General features: G+C 38.6%; 1 protein-coding gene across 3 annotated transcripts in view; it reads left to right on the forward strand.

Annotated features, from left to right (window-relative positions):
• LOC125116656 (contactin-associated protein-like 3) overlaps positions 1-3,207 on the forward strand; it is a 200,478-nt gene extending 197,271 nt beyond the window's left edge. For all 3 annotated transcript variants that reach the window (XM_047762089.1, XM_047762091.1, XM_047762090.1), the window contains one exon: positions 1,528-3,207. In XM_047762089.1, the coding sequence (XP_047618045.1) occupies positions 1,528-1,721 (194 nt within the window). In that variant the 3' untranslated portion in view covers positions 1,722-3,207. The remainder of the gene's footprint in view (positions 1-1,527) is intronic.
• The last annotated feature ends 12,652 nt before the right edge of the window (positions 3,208-15,859 follow it).

Consider the following 15,859-nt stretch of genomic DNA (forward strand, 5'->3'; position numbering starts at 1 on the left):
TATTCAAATTACCTCACTCCCTTCGGATAGGGGGTTATCCTAGGATCCCATCAAACCTCACCAAACAAAAACAAGCTAGAGTTCAAGTGACCAATCACAGAATTCTCTTGTGGCACAGTGGGTTAAGGATCCAGTGTTGTTACTGCAAGGGGCTTGTCACTGCTTTGACAGTCCATCTCTGGCTTGCGGACTCCCACATGTCATGGGCCTAGCCAAAACAAACAAACAAACAAACAAACAAGTGGATCAGTCATATACAGAAAATCCTGGATGCGTAGGTGGGTCAGTGTAATGGTGATAGTCATCATATAATCAAGTGGCCTGATCACTGCTATTGAGAGTTCCTGCCCTTTGACACCAAAATTGGATATGATATAGGTCTTAAAGCAAAATCCTATAACTCAAAAATAATTAATGTAGCTCTGTTGTTTGTTCCCAAGTGAGATCCAAAATATATTGAAAGTAACGAATGTTCTACCTATGAATATTTAAGAATATTTGCAAAATAATACATATGCTACCTCCTCCCAGTTTAGGAGGGGTCTGGGTTCCTGAAAGCATGTGCTCAGGAATCTCTGTGACCAGTTATGCTCAACCATGCTTTGAGTTTGCCGGGCTCCATTACACTTGCTTATGTCTGTCCCAGAGCATAATGAAGAACGTCGCATTTCAACAATACAAATTTTGATTTACATAGCTCAGCAGTAACATGTGTTTGCTAACATTTGTTAATTGGATATATTACCTATGTCAATCGTCTTAAAACTATACTCACTAGGGACTGCTTCTCTTTGCCTATTTGTTTCAGAATGGGTTAGATATTCATTCTTTGCTAACGTGATATAGCTTGAGTAAGCATTTCTATGGCTTAGCCTGACAGTTTCAACCCCCAAGGTGCATTAAAACAAGCTGAGGAGCTTTTAAAATAATGCTGATACCTGGGCCTCCTACCAAGAGAATCTGATCCTATCCAGCCCAGGTTAAAGCAGGTCATAAGAGGTTCACACAAGGGGTGTGGACCCCACAGAGGCAGCAATCGCTTAAGACTTGGTCTCATACAAATACAACCACAGATACAGATACTACGTATCACATATCACTATAAATAACCACAGTATATAGATACTGTAGTGCAATGATAGACCTGTATTAAAATGTAATAAACTTTTCGTTAAAATGCTCACACGTAAGCATTTAATTATTCTGCGATGGGGCTATACACTTTATACTTTTAAAATAATAAAACCCTGCATGCTCATTAGCATGAAGTGTGGACATGACCTAAGAGGCCCCATTTGTGTTTCTGCATTTAAGTGTGAAGGCATTAATTAAGATTCAGTCACGATATGTCCTTAGGATTAAAGAATAAAACTACTGTGTCTCAAGTTTTCTGGATTTAAAAGTAAATTTAAGGTTATAATACCACTTGGTTCCAAATTTTCTGATGATAAATAATGCTCGAGTAAATTCTTGTTAGGCTGACATTTGCAGTTGATAATCTGACTTTGGACTTCCCTTTCTCTCTAGGTGTGATAGCAGTTGTGATATTTATCTTGCTCTGCATTACTGCTATTGCTATACGTGTTTATCAACAGAGATGGCTGTACCAAAAAAATGAGTCAAATATTCCCCAAACTGGAGACAACGCTGAGACTGCTCTGAAAAGTGAGCTCAACATGCAAAGTACAGTGAATGAAAGCCAGAAAGAATATTTCTTCTGATCAGCAGTGGTGGCTTACTTATTACTATGATGATGATGTGACTTTCTTGCTAAGCCAGCGGCTCCCAGTGGATGAAATTCCCTTCTCCACCTCCTGGGAGAGACGGTTGGTGTGCAGCCCTGTGAGCTTGCTCAGCATGGTTGCTGGAGGCTCTGCTCAGTGCTCCTTCTTGATCTATTTATGTAACAGTGACTTAGGTGTGCTCATTAATCACAGTCTGGCAGTTTCTGACTGTTCTGACCTGATCTTCTGAAATTGAAATGTATTTTGCATAATTACTTTGGGATTTAAGTGAGAACAAGGATCTGAGCTATGGCCCTACTCTCTTAAAAATTCAACGTGAAAGTTTATAAAAGTCAAAGTTGGATGCCAATGTTTTATGTTACATGGGAACCTCCGTTATGCTTCCTTTATCAATCCACCACTGGCATTTATAAACCAGGACGTGCTTCTCAGATGACCTTCAGCTACATTTCCATATTCCCGTGAACCAGCACTCAGTGGCCAAACATGCATTAGAAACCTAAAAAAAAAACCCAATTTTTTGCCTGATTGTTTTTTACTATTTGTCTCTTTTAAATCAGTTTTGATATTTTTTAGTGAGAAAATGAGCGTGGAATGTCAGCTATGAAATTCTAGTATGAAGTTCAGTCACAGAAAAGAAAATTCATAGGTGAAAAAATGTGAAAAGGATTTCAGTCTGGAATAATTTGCATATTTGTCTTTGTAATTTGTCATTATACTCTTTGTAAATGGTATGACTGATCTCACAAAAATGTCTCTTTTCTAACTGCCCATGTATAAACTCCGAATTTAACATTTAAAATGTATCCTCCATCCATATCTGAATGAAATATAATCCTAAATTTATTTCCTGTATATATGGGGGATTAGGTTGCTTTTCTTTGTAGTTCTGTGGGTTTTTTTATCTGACTGTTAAAACAACAAACCTTTGATTTCCTGTGACTGTTCATTTATTAGGGAAGACGTCCCATTTTGAACGAAATCGCTCCATTTTCATTTCTAAATGTTGAGCTCATCTAGGCGAAACTTCTCTGAGGTACCCTCTTGCCTAGGTACTGTTTGGACTATCAGCAGAGGGATGCTTATGCTAAGGGAAGCTACAGGTTATGTGATCTGAACTAAATCTGTCATTCCAGTCACAATTTTAGGATCTTGAGATCAGTTTCTCATAGAGAGCACCCAAGATTAACTAGTCCATTTTAAGTAGGGTATATTTGAATATTAAGAGAACAAAAAAAAATCATATTAATCATGGAATTGATTCAAGAACTTTTGTGGCAGTGATCGTTAGGTGATTGCACAAAGTCACCACTTGCTCTGAAAAGCCAATTCTAATAAACATATGCTGCCCTCTCCACATCCCACCCTCCATGTGTCTGCCAGGTACTTGCTTCCACCACAGTGAGACCACTTGGCATTATATGCATTTAATCTGCCTCTTACCTTTGAGTGTATACCTACTTTGCTATGTTTTTTTTTTTTTCAAAGAATGGGAAAAGATACCCTCTATATTACTTTTTGAAAATTTTTTTTCATATGGTTTTGTATTCATTTTCTAGAAGGTGTTCCAAATGACCAGGAATTAAGGGACTTAATACAATGCACATTTTCTATCTCACAGTTTCTGTGGGACTGGAACTGGGCATGGGTTCACTGAGACTTCTGCAAGATTGCTATCTGGTGTCTGCCAGGGCCGTGTTCTCATCTGGAAACTCAGCTGGGGAGTGTTTGGCCTCCTTGCTCCCATGATTATTGATAGCCTTCCATTCCTTAGTGCTGGAGGATTTATGGAAGCTTGCTTCTCAAGGCTACCAGAGGAGAGAGAAATTCTAGAGCAAGGCTGCTGGCAAGAGGGAATCTTACATAATGTATGTGATCATGGGCATGACATCCTGTCATTATTTGCTCTAATCTTTTGGTTAGAAACAATCACAGGTCCCACCTATATCCAAGGGGAGGGATTATAGAAGGACTTGAGCCAGCAGGCTGAGATCATAGAGGCCACTTTAAAGCCATCTGCTATCATAATGTATCTATACTGTTGTTTCTTCAAATGAGTGAGGATGAGAAAAAGTTTAGGATCTCAATATAGCAATATATGAAGGACCTACTCAGATAAATGATACATGTAGTTTTTCCCAAAGGTCTGTGCAGTTTGGGGAAAGATTCAACGCAAAAGTTATGGGCTCCACTAAATGCACAACTGAGTGTAAACATCATTGAATCACTGCACCTTTAATAAGTGATCATCTTATGTCCCAAAAGAATGCATCACTTTGGTAGCTAAGATTTTACAGATTTATAGGTAGTGATAGCCACTGCTCTCTTTTCTAAAGGTAAAATGAAGAATATTTTTACCAAGTCTCAGTGATGCACCATCCACTTTCCCTGACTGATTTGTAAACTTTTCCTGCTGGTTTGTTAATAAAATAACTCTTTGGAATGAAATTAGGAAAATATTTTTAAGAGAAGTTGAATGAAATTTGAATTATGCAATAATATTGGTTTTCCCGTAAAATATTAAAAAATGTGCAAATGTATACATTCTGGATTGGTGTGTAATTACTTTGTCTCTACTGTATGTATAGGAAATACTATGAACGGTTAATATTATTTATGATGGGATTTAAATTTCCTACAAGTGAAGCACAAAGCTGTTGATATTTACTGATTACTCTAAGTTAAAATACCTATAAATACAGACACTTAAAGCTTTGCCAGAGAACAGTCGTTTATCAGTTAGTTATTTGCTGAATGTTTCCTATCTACTTAAAAGTGGATAAACATGATTTTCCCTAGAGAGTTGGGTTTCTAGAGCACTAATTAAATACATATTCCTGTTGCAAATAGCATCCTTTTACCAAATAAAAGTTCAAAGATAATAATTCCTCAAGTTTTATTTTCGAAAAGAAAAGAAATAGCATATAATTAACACACATTATTGGGACGAGCTGTTAGGGATTTCTGTCGACCGCATTAAGTGAACCCTTCCCCCAGCTACCTCCTCAGTATCATTTGATAAGGTGGAAAACCATCTTGGGGCACATAATTTCTGTTTGCCTAAATAACCACTACTTCTCCATTTTTTTTTCCACTTTCTTTCCTATAGAACATTTGATAGATAATTGGGTTCAATAGATTTTTAAAATATGAAGTTCAGGGTCCTTGCCTTGAAAGGAGACAAATATGATTGTAGCAGTTTTTCATCTAGTAGAAATTAGATCAGACTATGCAACTGGATTATCAAACTGTTCTTTAAACAAAGGGGATGAAATGCACATAGGTAAAAGCATGTTTATTGGGTTGCTTAATCTACTGTTTTGCAAATCACATATTAAAAATGTTTAAGGACAGAGTTCCTCCTGTGGCTCAGCAGTAAGGAAGACTAGTATCCATGAGGACAAGGATTTTACCCCCGGTGCCCCGCTTAGTGGGTTAAGGAACCGGTGTTGCTGTGAGCTGTGGTGTAGGCTGGTAGCTACAGCTCTGATTCAACCCCTTTTCTGGGAACTTCCATATGCTGTGGGTGGGGTCCTAAAAAAGACAAAAAAAATAAAAACGGGGTGGCTCAACAGTAATGAACCTGACTGGTATCCATGAGGATGCAGGTTCCATCCCTGGCCTTGCTCAGTGGGTTAAGGATCTGGCATTGCCTTGAGCTGTGGTGCAGGCTGCACATGGGTTTTAGATCTGGCTTTGCTGTGGCTGTGGCTTACTTAGGCTGATGGCTACAGCTCCTATTTGACCCCTGTCCTGGGAACTTCCAGATGTGACCTTTTAAAAAAAGACATGAATAAATAAGTAAAATGTTTAAGGAGTCCCTTAATTTTTTTTTTTGTCTTTTTGCCTTTTCTAGGGCCACTCCTGCGGCACATGGAGGTTCCCAGGCTAGGGGCTGAATCGTGAATGTAGTTGCCGGCCTATACCACAGCCACAGCAACGCCAGATCCTTAACCCACTGAGCGAGGTCAGGGATCGAACCTGTGTCCTCATGGATCCTAGTCAGCTTCGTTTCCACTGAGCCACATTGGCAACTCCTCCCTCAAATGTTGAAGGAGTGCCTTCAATGATTCCTGGCGGTCTCATTTCCTTTTTCCAAGTCTGGATCCTGAGGAGTGGCAATGTGGAAGAAAGAATGACAAAGGAAGTGATAGACATGAAATAGGCTGCACATAAAGTGGAGAGGGAAGGGGATTGGTATACATGTACCCACAGCCCCACCAGAGCCTAGGGACACATTTCCAGGTTGAGGGACATTCGCAGATTTTGTGCACCTTGGAAACAACTTACTACTTCAGCTGAATAAGAAATGTTATTATCGATAGATCTTTGGGCTACCCAAGCCTGTTTATGACTATCACTACTTTTTGAGAGAATGAAGTATTCAGAGCCACTGGTTTAGCAGGTTTAAGTTTGGAGAGGAAAAATCACATTTTTATTTTTAAAAAAAATTCTTAATCTCAGAATCACGGAGATTGTCTATTGGCAGGAGCACTAAATATCCCGCCATCCAGTCGTTTCCCTATATAGGCCTTCTAAGTGAGTCTGAGTTGCTTCTCCACTGTTTATTAGTTAAATTTAATAGATAAGTCAGATTGCTTGAGCCTTGTTTTTCTACACAAGTCCTCATGGGTGCAGCTCCTGCTAAAGTTACTGCTGAACGTTTCATCAGAATATCAGCTACTAATATGTGGTGTGAGTAGAAGTTTGGGTGGTGTTTTAGGAAGATAGGCATGTGTTACCAAGATGTGTGGCAGGATTTATCATACATAAATCATATTGCTGGGAAAATAAACTAAAAGTGCTGCTTCCTATGAAACCTGCCACAGAATTATCAGGAATGCAATACATTTGCTTTTCTTTGATTACGACTGAAAAATGATACATATTCACTTTATTGTGTCATTATTGGTGGTAAAAGGATGAGAGGCTGGATTCAGAGTTTATCATTTACCGTGTAAATACAAATGCTCCTAAACTCGCCCTTAGATTTGAAAAACAAAATTAGGAGTTTGGGATTAACATAAACACGGTACGATATATATAACAGATCACAACAAGGCTCTGCTGTACGGCACAGGGAGATATACTCAATATTTTATAATAACCTATAAGGGAAAATAATCTGAAAAAAATATGAATAACTGAATCACTTTGCTATACACCTGAAACTAATACAACAATGTGAATCCACTATTCCTCAATAAAAAATACTTGAAAAAGATGAAATTTTATAATCTACCTAACATGTAAGGAATTTCTTAAAATAGTACTTTGCTTCACGAATATATATTTTAGGGCCACATCCAGGCAAATGGAGTTTCCCAGGCTAGGGGTTGAATCAGAGCCACATTTGCCATCTTTCCCACAGCCACAGTAACGTGGCCGCCTCTGCGACCTACACCACAGCTCACAGCAAGGCTGGATCCTTAACCCACAGAGCAAGGCCAGGGGTTGAACCTGTAACCTCCTGGTTACTAGTAGGATTCTTTTCTGCTGCGCCACAAGGGGAACTCCTGCCTCACTAATCTTTGACTTTAATTCTTAAACCAGTGAGATAAGATACATGTAATTATCCCCTTCTTTACAGATCAGACACCTGCAGCACAGCACAGCGGCCTTGGTGGTTTAGATAAGTGTCACAATGATAATTACTGACAGACACAGTGGAATGCAAGTCCAGACATGTCCAACAGTTGACTTGTTCCCATTTTCTGCAGTAAGAAATATAATCTATGGCTACATTTCGCTTTTGTTTCAATCTTTGAAGATATGATTTATATGTTCAAAAAATGCGGAATTCAAATTCTCCTGCCTAGGAAAACACACACACACACACACACACACACACACTCACACACATAGACACATGCACACACACACACACACATACACACACACACACACACACACACACACACGCCATTATACGTACTGGTGCCAGATTTGTATTTTGAATGTTTCCTAGAATGTTAATGTGTATATAGAAATACTGTTGTTTTCTTTAATGCTCAATATTTTAAGCATGTATGAATCTATCAAATGGAATTTTTTTGAACATCTACATACTTCCACAATATACAAATTAGCTTGGAAATGTTAGCTTTATACATAAATTTACTTTTAAAAAGTTAGCTTTATAAATACACTCAGGCTAACTAAAATCATCATCAAATTACCTTAAAATTTATTAGCTAGAATGCTTAATATGTCAGTTTCTCCTGAATTTTTTGAAACAGTCTTAAAAACAGAAAAAAGAACACTCATATTAGGAAGTTGGTTACAAAACTTTTTGTAAAATTTATGCCCAACTTATTACAAAACCATCGATAGTGTGATTTATGTTTATTTGTGTTGTTTTCAATGTTTCTACTTTGCCATACTTATCTTCATACTTCTAGGGAATTTAACAGTTTGCTCCACCTAGAATAAAAGTACAACCTCTCAGACCAGCCAGGGGCCAAGCTTTCAGCCGCCAGCCAAGAAATCTTGGCCGGGACATGAACAGGCTTCATCTTCCATGTTCCGTGAATAGACTATGAATTCATTATTTTGCCATGCTATTTGACTGGATATCTATTTGGATATTTTATGTGATTTTTGTGTTTTGGGGACAGAAGTTACTCTTTTAAAAAACTCACCATAATTCCATTTATTCAGTCTTTTTCCCCGTTTACACATAAGCCTATAAGAATACAGAGACAAACTAAATTAAGCAGAAAATTCATTTATAAGTAATCTAATTCTAATTAGAATTATTTCTAAAATAATTTCGAATAACAACTGTACTTTATCTCCATTACATTAAGCTTTCACTTAATGGATCTTCACAGTCTCAACTTGTTTCAAAGATCTATAATTACTATGATAATTGGTATTCTCTCTTGGCTGATCAAATTGAGTCAAATGGTGTCATCTGACTCCCTTGTTCTTCCAGAATTATTCCAGACTTTTTTTTTTTTTTAACAATTCTTTCTTTCTGTTAGGAACTTGATGTTCCCTAACATCTTGCTTTTCTCTGTTTGAAGATGTGACATTAGCTACCCTCAAGGAGTCCTCTTTCCATTTAGTAAAGGATTGGGAATGCAAATAGAAACAGCAGGGTACGAGAGATTCTCTCTCATGCATTCTGCTGGAAAGGGGGATTATGAAGCCACTTTATATAGACAAGGTTGGAAAGAATCCTAGAAGGTAATGAATTCAAAGTAATAGTCTCCGTTTAAGTCTAACTATGCTCATACATTTTTCTAACAAAAAGCTAACTCAGCCAATCCATGTGAAGGGCTTAGCACAGCCCTTAGCCCACAGTACGTGCTATTCTAATTTACTGCTTCGGTTGAGTCAATTGATACTTTGAGGATCTCATATATATTAAGTAAGATGAAATGGAAATTAAAATCATTATTTGGCAATTTTTTCCAAATAAGCTGTCGATTCAAAATATTTTAGGCCCCATGGAAGAAATTGCCTCCACTGAAAGTAACTAGTTAATAGCCATTTTATCTCCATGCTGGGCACATTTGGGCCATTATACCTATGAGTATAGAGAAGTAATAGAAGTACCAGATGTGGTCCTTCACCTCAGGAGAAGCTCAGTTAAAGGAGCAGGGACATGTGAGGGTCCCCTGTTGGCCTCCCACATCCTGGGGCTATACACCAGGATCACATTTTTAAGCTGCATGATTTTAGAAGCACCAGCCTTTCTCTTCTATGCAAATGCATGTATTCAACCTAGAATTCTATACTCAGAAGATTTTGAAAAAGGAGGGCAAAGTAGAGATATTTTGGATAAACAAAAAAATGAGCAAATCTGTCCCATTGAGTCTCATTAAGGAAATTTCAAAGCAGCACTGCCCAGTAGAAATGTCTATGAGGACAGAAAAGTAATTACCAGCCACAGGTGGCTTTTGAGCACGTGATATGTGGCTACTCTGACTGAGGGACTGAATTTTACTTTTGTTTAATGTTCTTTACTTTAAATTTAACTAATCTCATGTGGTGGCACCAAAGGATGTGTAACATATGCACAATGAAGGCATTCCTAGCAGTTGGAGGGTGTGAGATGCAAGAAGGAATGAAGTGCACAAGAGTTTAATATGTGGATAAACTGAAGTAAGATTTTTTTTTTTGTCTCTTGTCCTTTTAGGGCTGCACCCGCAGCATATGGAGGTTCCCAGGCTAGGGGTCTAATTGGAGCTGTTTCTGCCAGCCTATACCACAGCCACAACGCCACCAGATCCAAGCCATGTCTGTGACCTACACCACAGCTCACGGCAACACCGGATCCTTAACCCACTGAGCGAGGCCAGGGATCGAACCCACAACCTCATGGTTCCTAGTCGGTTTCATTTCCACTGCGCTACTATGGGAACTCCCTGGAGTAAGAATTGAATAGACATAATAATAACAATAATACTGATGTTCTCATAGGATTTTTAAAGAGACTGAATAACATACGTCAATAAGATGGTGAATGAGAGTTCCTATTGTGGCTTAGTAGGTTAAGAACCCAACGCTGTCTCTGTGAGGATGTGGGTTTGATCCCTGGCCTCAGTGGGTTAAGGATCCAGCTTTCCCATAAGCTGGGGGATAGGTAGCAGGTGCAGCTCATACCTGGTGTTGCCATGACTGTGGCATAGGCCTGCAGTGGTAGTTCTGACTTGCCTTCTAGCTCAGGAATTTCATATGCTGCAGATGCAGCCCTAAGAAGAAAAATATAAAAGATGGTGAATCTATTAATATTCAGATAAGCTATTAATATTAATAACATGGTAATTACACATGGTTCAACCTAATTTGTTCTAGGTTCAAATATTGTTAGGGAGGAGAGTAAGGACGTGATTGGAAAAGAGAGACTCTGGTTTGGAAGACCCATGGTGGAGTTCCTGCTGTGACACAGTGAGATGGGCAGCATCTTGGGAGCACTAGGACACAATTTCCATCCCCTGGTACAGTGGGTTAAGGATCTGACATTGCCGCAGCTGTGACATAAGTTGCAACTATGGCTTGGATCTGATCCCTGGCCTGGGAACTCCATATCCCACAGAGCAGCTAAAAAAATAAAAATAAAAAAAATTAGAACACCAGCAGTGAGGCAAGAGAGCACAGTTGGGAGAAAATTATCTCAATATTCTGGGTTGAGCCCTTTGTATTTAGGTGTAGACAGGTGGCCACTAACAACTCTAACTATCCAGCAATTCTTTTTTTAAGGCCTTAAAGGGCTCAGGAGCCGAGAGTCACCCATGGCATTTCTGCAAAGGCTATCTGAGTCTCTCTGCCCACCTGAGCATTGGGTGTTACAGAGGGCTTGGGGCTGTGTGACCCCTTCCTCTTAGATAAAATGTCCCAAGCACAAGGAGGACCCAAGACATCAGTAGTCAAAAATCTTTTCACAAAAATTCTAAGTCCTGGTGGACTCAGTTTCTATACTTATTCAAAGAACAATTATTTCCGATGTAACACAAAGTATTTCAGGGCAAAGAGGCATATTCATGACAGTGAAGCCAGACAAAAATAATTTAAGACAGGTTTAGATGGAAGCTGGCTGAAGGCTGTAGCCAAGGAAAGGTTGCTGAATCTTGTCAGTGCTTTTTTTTTGCATGTGATTTTTGATCATGTGATTTTTGTCCTTCATCCTGATAATATATATTATACTAATTGATTTTCATATGTTAAATCATTCTGGTATTCCAGGAATAAAATTTCCCTGGTCAAGGTGTATAATCCTCTGAATATACTGTTGAATTCTGGTTGCTAATATTTTGTTGAGGGTCGTCAGGGATATTTGTCTGTAATTTTCTTCTCTTGTAGTTTCTTTCTTTGGCGTTGGTATCACACTAACACTGGCCTTGTGGATTGAGCTTGGAAGTGTTCCCTCCTGTCGATTTTTTGAAAGAGTTTCAAAAGGATTAGTGGTAATTCTTCTTTAATTGTTTGGTAGAATTCTCCAACAATGCCATCTGGTCCTGAGCTTTTCTTGTTTGAGAGGTTTTTGATTACTGATTTAGTCTCCTTACTATTATTGGTCTGTGTAGAATCTCTAGTTCATCATGGTTCAGTCTTGGTAAATTATGACTTCTAGGAATCATTCCATTTCTTCTATGGTACCCAATTTGTTGGCGTGCAACTTTTTGTGGTGTCCTCTTATATTCTTTTTTATGTTTGGCATTGGTTGTGATGTTCTCGCTTTCATTTCTGATTTTATTTATTTGAGGCCTCTGGTTTTTTTTCTTAATCTAGCTAAAAATGTGTCAAATTTCTTAATCTTTTCAAAAGCTTGGTGTCATTGCAAGATTCTGTCATATGTTACAACATGGATAAATCTTGAGGACATTATGCTAAATGATATAAGCCAGTCACAAAAAGACGAATACTGTATTCTTGCATGTATATGAGATATCAAAAGTATTCAAATACATAGAAACAGAAATTAGAATAGTGGCTACCATGGGCTTGGGGGGAGCGACATAGGGAGTTGTTTGATGGGTACCAAGTTTCAATTTTGCAAGATGAAAAGTTCTGGATATCTGTTTCCCAACACTACTGAATCTGAGTGGGACACATAAAAATGGTTATGATAGGAAATTTTATGTTGTGTGGGTTTTTTTTTTTTTTACTGCAATTAAAACACACACACACACACACACACACACACACACACACACACACGAAAGCCTGCTCTTTCTAGCCAAAGGGCCCAGAAAGGGGCAGCCTACAAAGTAAAAAACTTTTAGACAATAACTGTTCTACTCCAGACATCATCACAGAAAACCCGTAGTCTCATTTTCACACATGCTATCAAAGGTCAAATGGGGATCCTAGACTTCCATCCTCATAGAGCTATAATGAATTACCCCATTGTAATGATACTTACTACCATCATTATATCCAAGAAGGAGGAGGGTGAAGCATTCAGGATTCTTATCTCCACCACATGGTGTCATGGAAAGCACATGGGGGACTGGATTTTCACCATCACCAAGCAGCAATAATGTGTCTTTACAGGGGTATGGAAGAAAAGGCCAGGTTGATAGGACTTTTCCTACCCGCCTGTGGTAACAAGGTCAACCTTCCCTCCTAGCAGTGTTGTTGGAGGCCATAGAGGGGAAGTTACAGGACACTTCTCTCTGTCCCATCCAGGGAGTTATCATAGAGGCCCTCGTGCTGAGTCAAAACACCTTTCCCTACCTACAAGTAACAAGGATCTCTCATGGGGGGTCAAATGAGGCCAAGTGGTAGCACTTCTACTCCACTGGCAGAACTCAGCTAGTATTCAATTCCTCTACAGGACCAGTGTTCAAATAAGCTAAAACAGGAGGTATAACGAAGATCCAGATTCTTATAATACAGCACCCAAAATATTCAGTTTCAGTACAAAATCATTCATCATACCAAGAATGAGGGAAGAACCCAAATAATGAGAAAAAACAATCAATGGATCCCAAGACCAAAGTGGCAGAGATGTTAGAATTATCTGACAAAGATGTCAAATTAGCTATCATTTTCCCCCCTTTTTTATTACTCAATGAATTTATTACATTTATAGTTGTACAATGATCATCACAATCCAATTTTATAGGAATTCCACCCCACAACCCAAGCACATCCTCCCACCCCCTAACCTTTGGAAACCATTAGTTTTTCAAAGTCTGTGAGTCAGTATCTGTTCTGAAAGAAGTTCATTGTGCCCTTTTTTCAGATTTCACATATCAGTGAAAGCATTTGTTGGTGTCTCATTGTCTGACTGACTTCACTTAGCATGACAATTTCTAGGTCCATCCATGTTGCTAAAAATGCCGGTATTTCATTCCTTTTAATGGCTGAGTAATATTCCATTGTGTATATGTACCACATCTTCTGGATCCACTCCTCTGTTGATGGACATTTAGGTTGTTTGCATGTCTTGGCTAGTGAAAATAGTGCTGCAATGAACATCGGAGTACATGTGTCTTTGCGAGTCGTGGTTTTCTCTGGATAGATGCCCAGGAGTGGGATTGCTGGGTCAAATGGTAGTTCTATGTTTAGTTTCCTGAGGAATCTCCATACTGCTTTCCACAGTGGTTGCACCAATTTACAATCCCACCAACAGTGTACTAGGGTTCCTTTTTCTCCACACCCTCTCCAGCACTTACTGTTTGCAGACTTTTTGATGATGGCCATTCTGGCTGGTTTAAGGTGGTATCTCATGGTGGTTTTGATTTGCATTTCCCTAATAATGAGTGATGTTGAACATCTTTTCATGTGTTTTTTGCCCATCTGTATGTCTTCTTTGGTGAACTGTCTGTTTAGATCTTCTGCCCATTTTTTTGATGGAGTTTTCGTTTTTTTTGGTATGGAGCTGTAGAAGATGTTCATAAATTTTGGAGATGAATCCCTTGTCAGCTGATTCACTTGCAAAGATGTTCTCCCATTCTGTGGATTGTCTTTTCATTTTGTTTAGGGTTTTCTTTGCTGTGCAGAAACTTTGAAGTTTGATTAGGTCCCATTTGTTTATTTTTGTTTTTATTGTCAATACTCTAAGAGGTGGATCTGAGAAGATGTTGCTGTTGTTTATGTCAGAGAGGGTTTGGCCTGTGTTTTCCTCTAGGAGTTTGATAGTGTCTGGTCTTATACCTAGGTCTTTCATCCATTTTGAGTTTATTTTTGTGTATGGTGTTAGGGAGTGTTCTAATTTCATTGTTTTCCATGTGGCTGTCCAGTTTGCCCAGCACCACTTATTGAACAAGCTGTCCTTTCTCCATTGCCTATTCTTGCCTCCTTGGTCATAGATGACTTGGCTGTAGGTGTGTGGGTTTAATTCTGGGCTTTCTATCCTGTTCCACTGATCTATATTTCTGTCTTTGTGCCAGTACCATGCAGTTTTGATGATTGCTGTTTTGTAGTATAGTCTGAAGTCCGGGAGCCTGATTCCTCCAGCTCCATTTTTCTTTTTCAGGATGTCTTTGGCTATTCTGGGTCTTTTGTGCTTCCAAACAAACTTGAAAATATTTTGTTCAAGTTCTGTGAAAAATGTCCTTGGTAATTGGATAGGGATTGCATTGAATCTGTAGATTGCCTTGGGTAGTATAGTCATTTTGATCATATTAACTCTTCCAATGCACGAGCATGGTATATCTTTCCATCTATTTGTGTCATCTTTGATTTCTTTCATCAGTGTCTTATAGTTTTCAGAGCACAGGTCTTTTTTCTCTTTGGGTAGGTCATTTTATTCTTTTGGATGTGATGGTAAATGGGATTGCTACCCTAATTTCTCTTTCTGATCTTTCATTATTAGTATATAGAAATGCAGTCAATTTCTGTGTATTAATTTTGTATCCTGTGACTTCACCAAATTCATGGATGAGCTCTAACAGTTTTCTGGTAGAGTCTTTAGGATTCTCTAGGTATAGGATCATGTCATCTGCAAATAGTGATAGTTTTACTTCTTCCTTTCCAATTTGGATTCCTCTTATCTCTTTTACTTCTCTGATTGCCATGGCTAGGACTTCCAAAACTATGTTAAATAGTAGTGGCAAGAGCAGACATCCTTGTCTTGTTCCTGATCTCAGTGGGAATTCCTTCAGCTTTTCATCATTGAGTATGATGTTCGCTGTGGGTTTGTCATATATGGCCTTTATTGTGTCGAGATAGGTTCCCTCTATACCCATTTTTGGAAGGGTTTTTAATCAGAAATAAGTGTTGGATTTTGTCAAAGGCTTTTTCTGCATCTATTGAGAGGATCATATGGTTTTTATTCTTCAGGTTGTTAATGTGGTGTATCACACTGGTGGATTTGTGGATATTAAAGAACACCTGCATCCCTGGGATAAATCCCACTTGATCATGATGTACAATCCTTTTTATGTATTGTTGGATGCAGTTTGCTAGTATTTTGTTGAGGATTTTTGTATCTATGTTCATCAGTGAAATTCGCCTGTAGTTTTCTTTTTTTGTGGTATCTTTGTCTGGTTTTGGTATCAGGGTGATGGTGGCCTCATAAAATGAGTTTGGGAGTATCCCTTCCTCTGCAATTTTTTGGAATAATTTGAGAAGGAGAGGTGTTAGCTCTTCTCTAAATGTTTGATAGAATTTGCCTGTGAAGCTATCTGGTCCTGGACTTTTGTTTGTTGGAAGCA

Source organism: Phacochoerus africanus, chromosome 15, assembly GCF_016906955.1.
Source record: "Phacochoerus africanus isolate WHEZ1 chromosome 15, ROS_Pafr_v1, whole genome shotgun sequence".
NCBI lineage: Eukaryota > Metazoa > Chordata > Mammalia > Artiodactyla > Suidae > Phacochoerus > Phacochoerus africanus.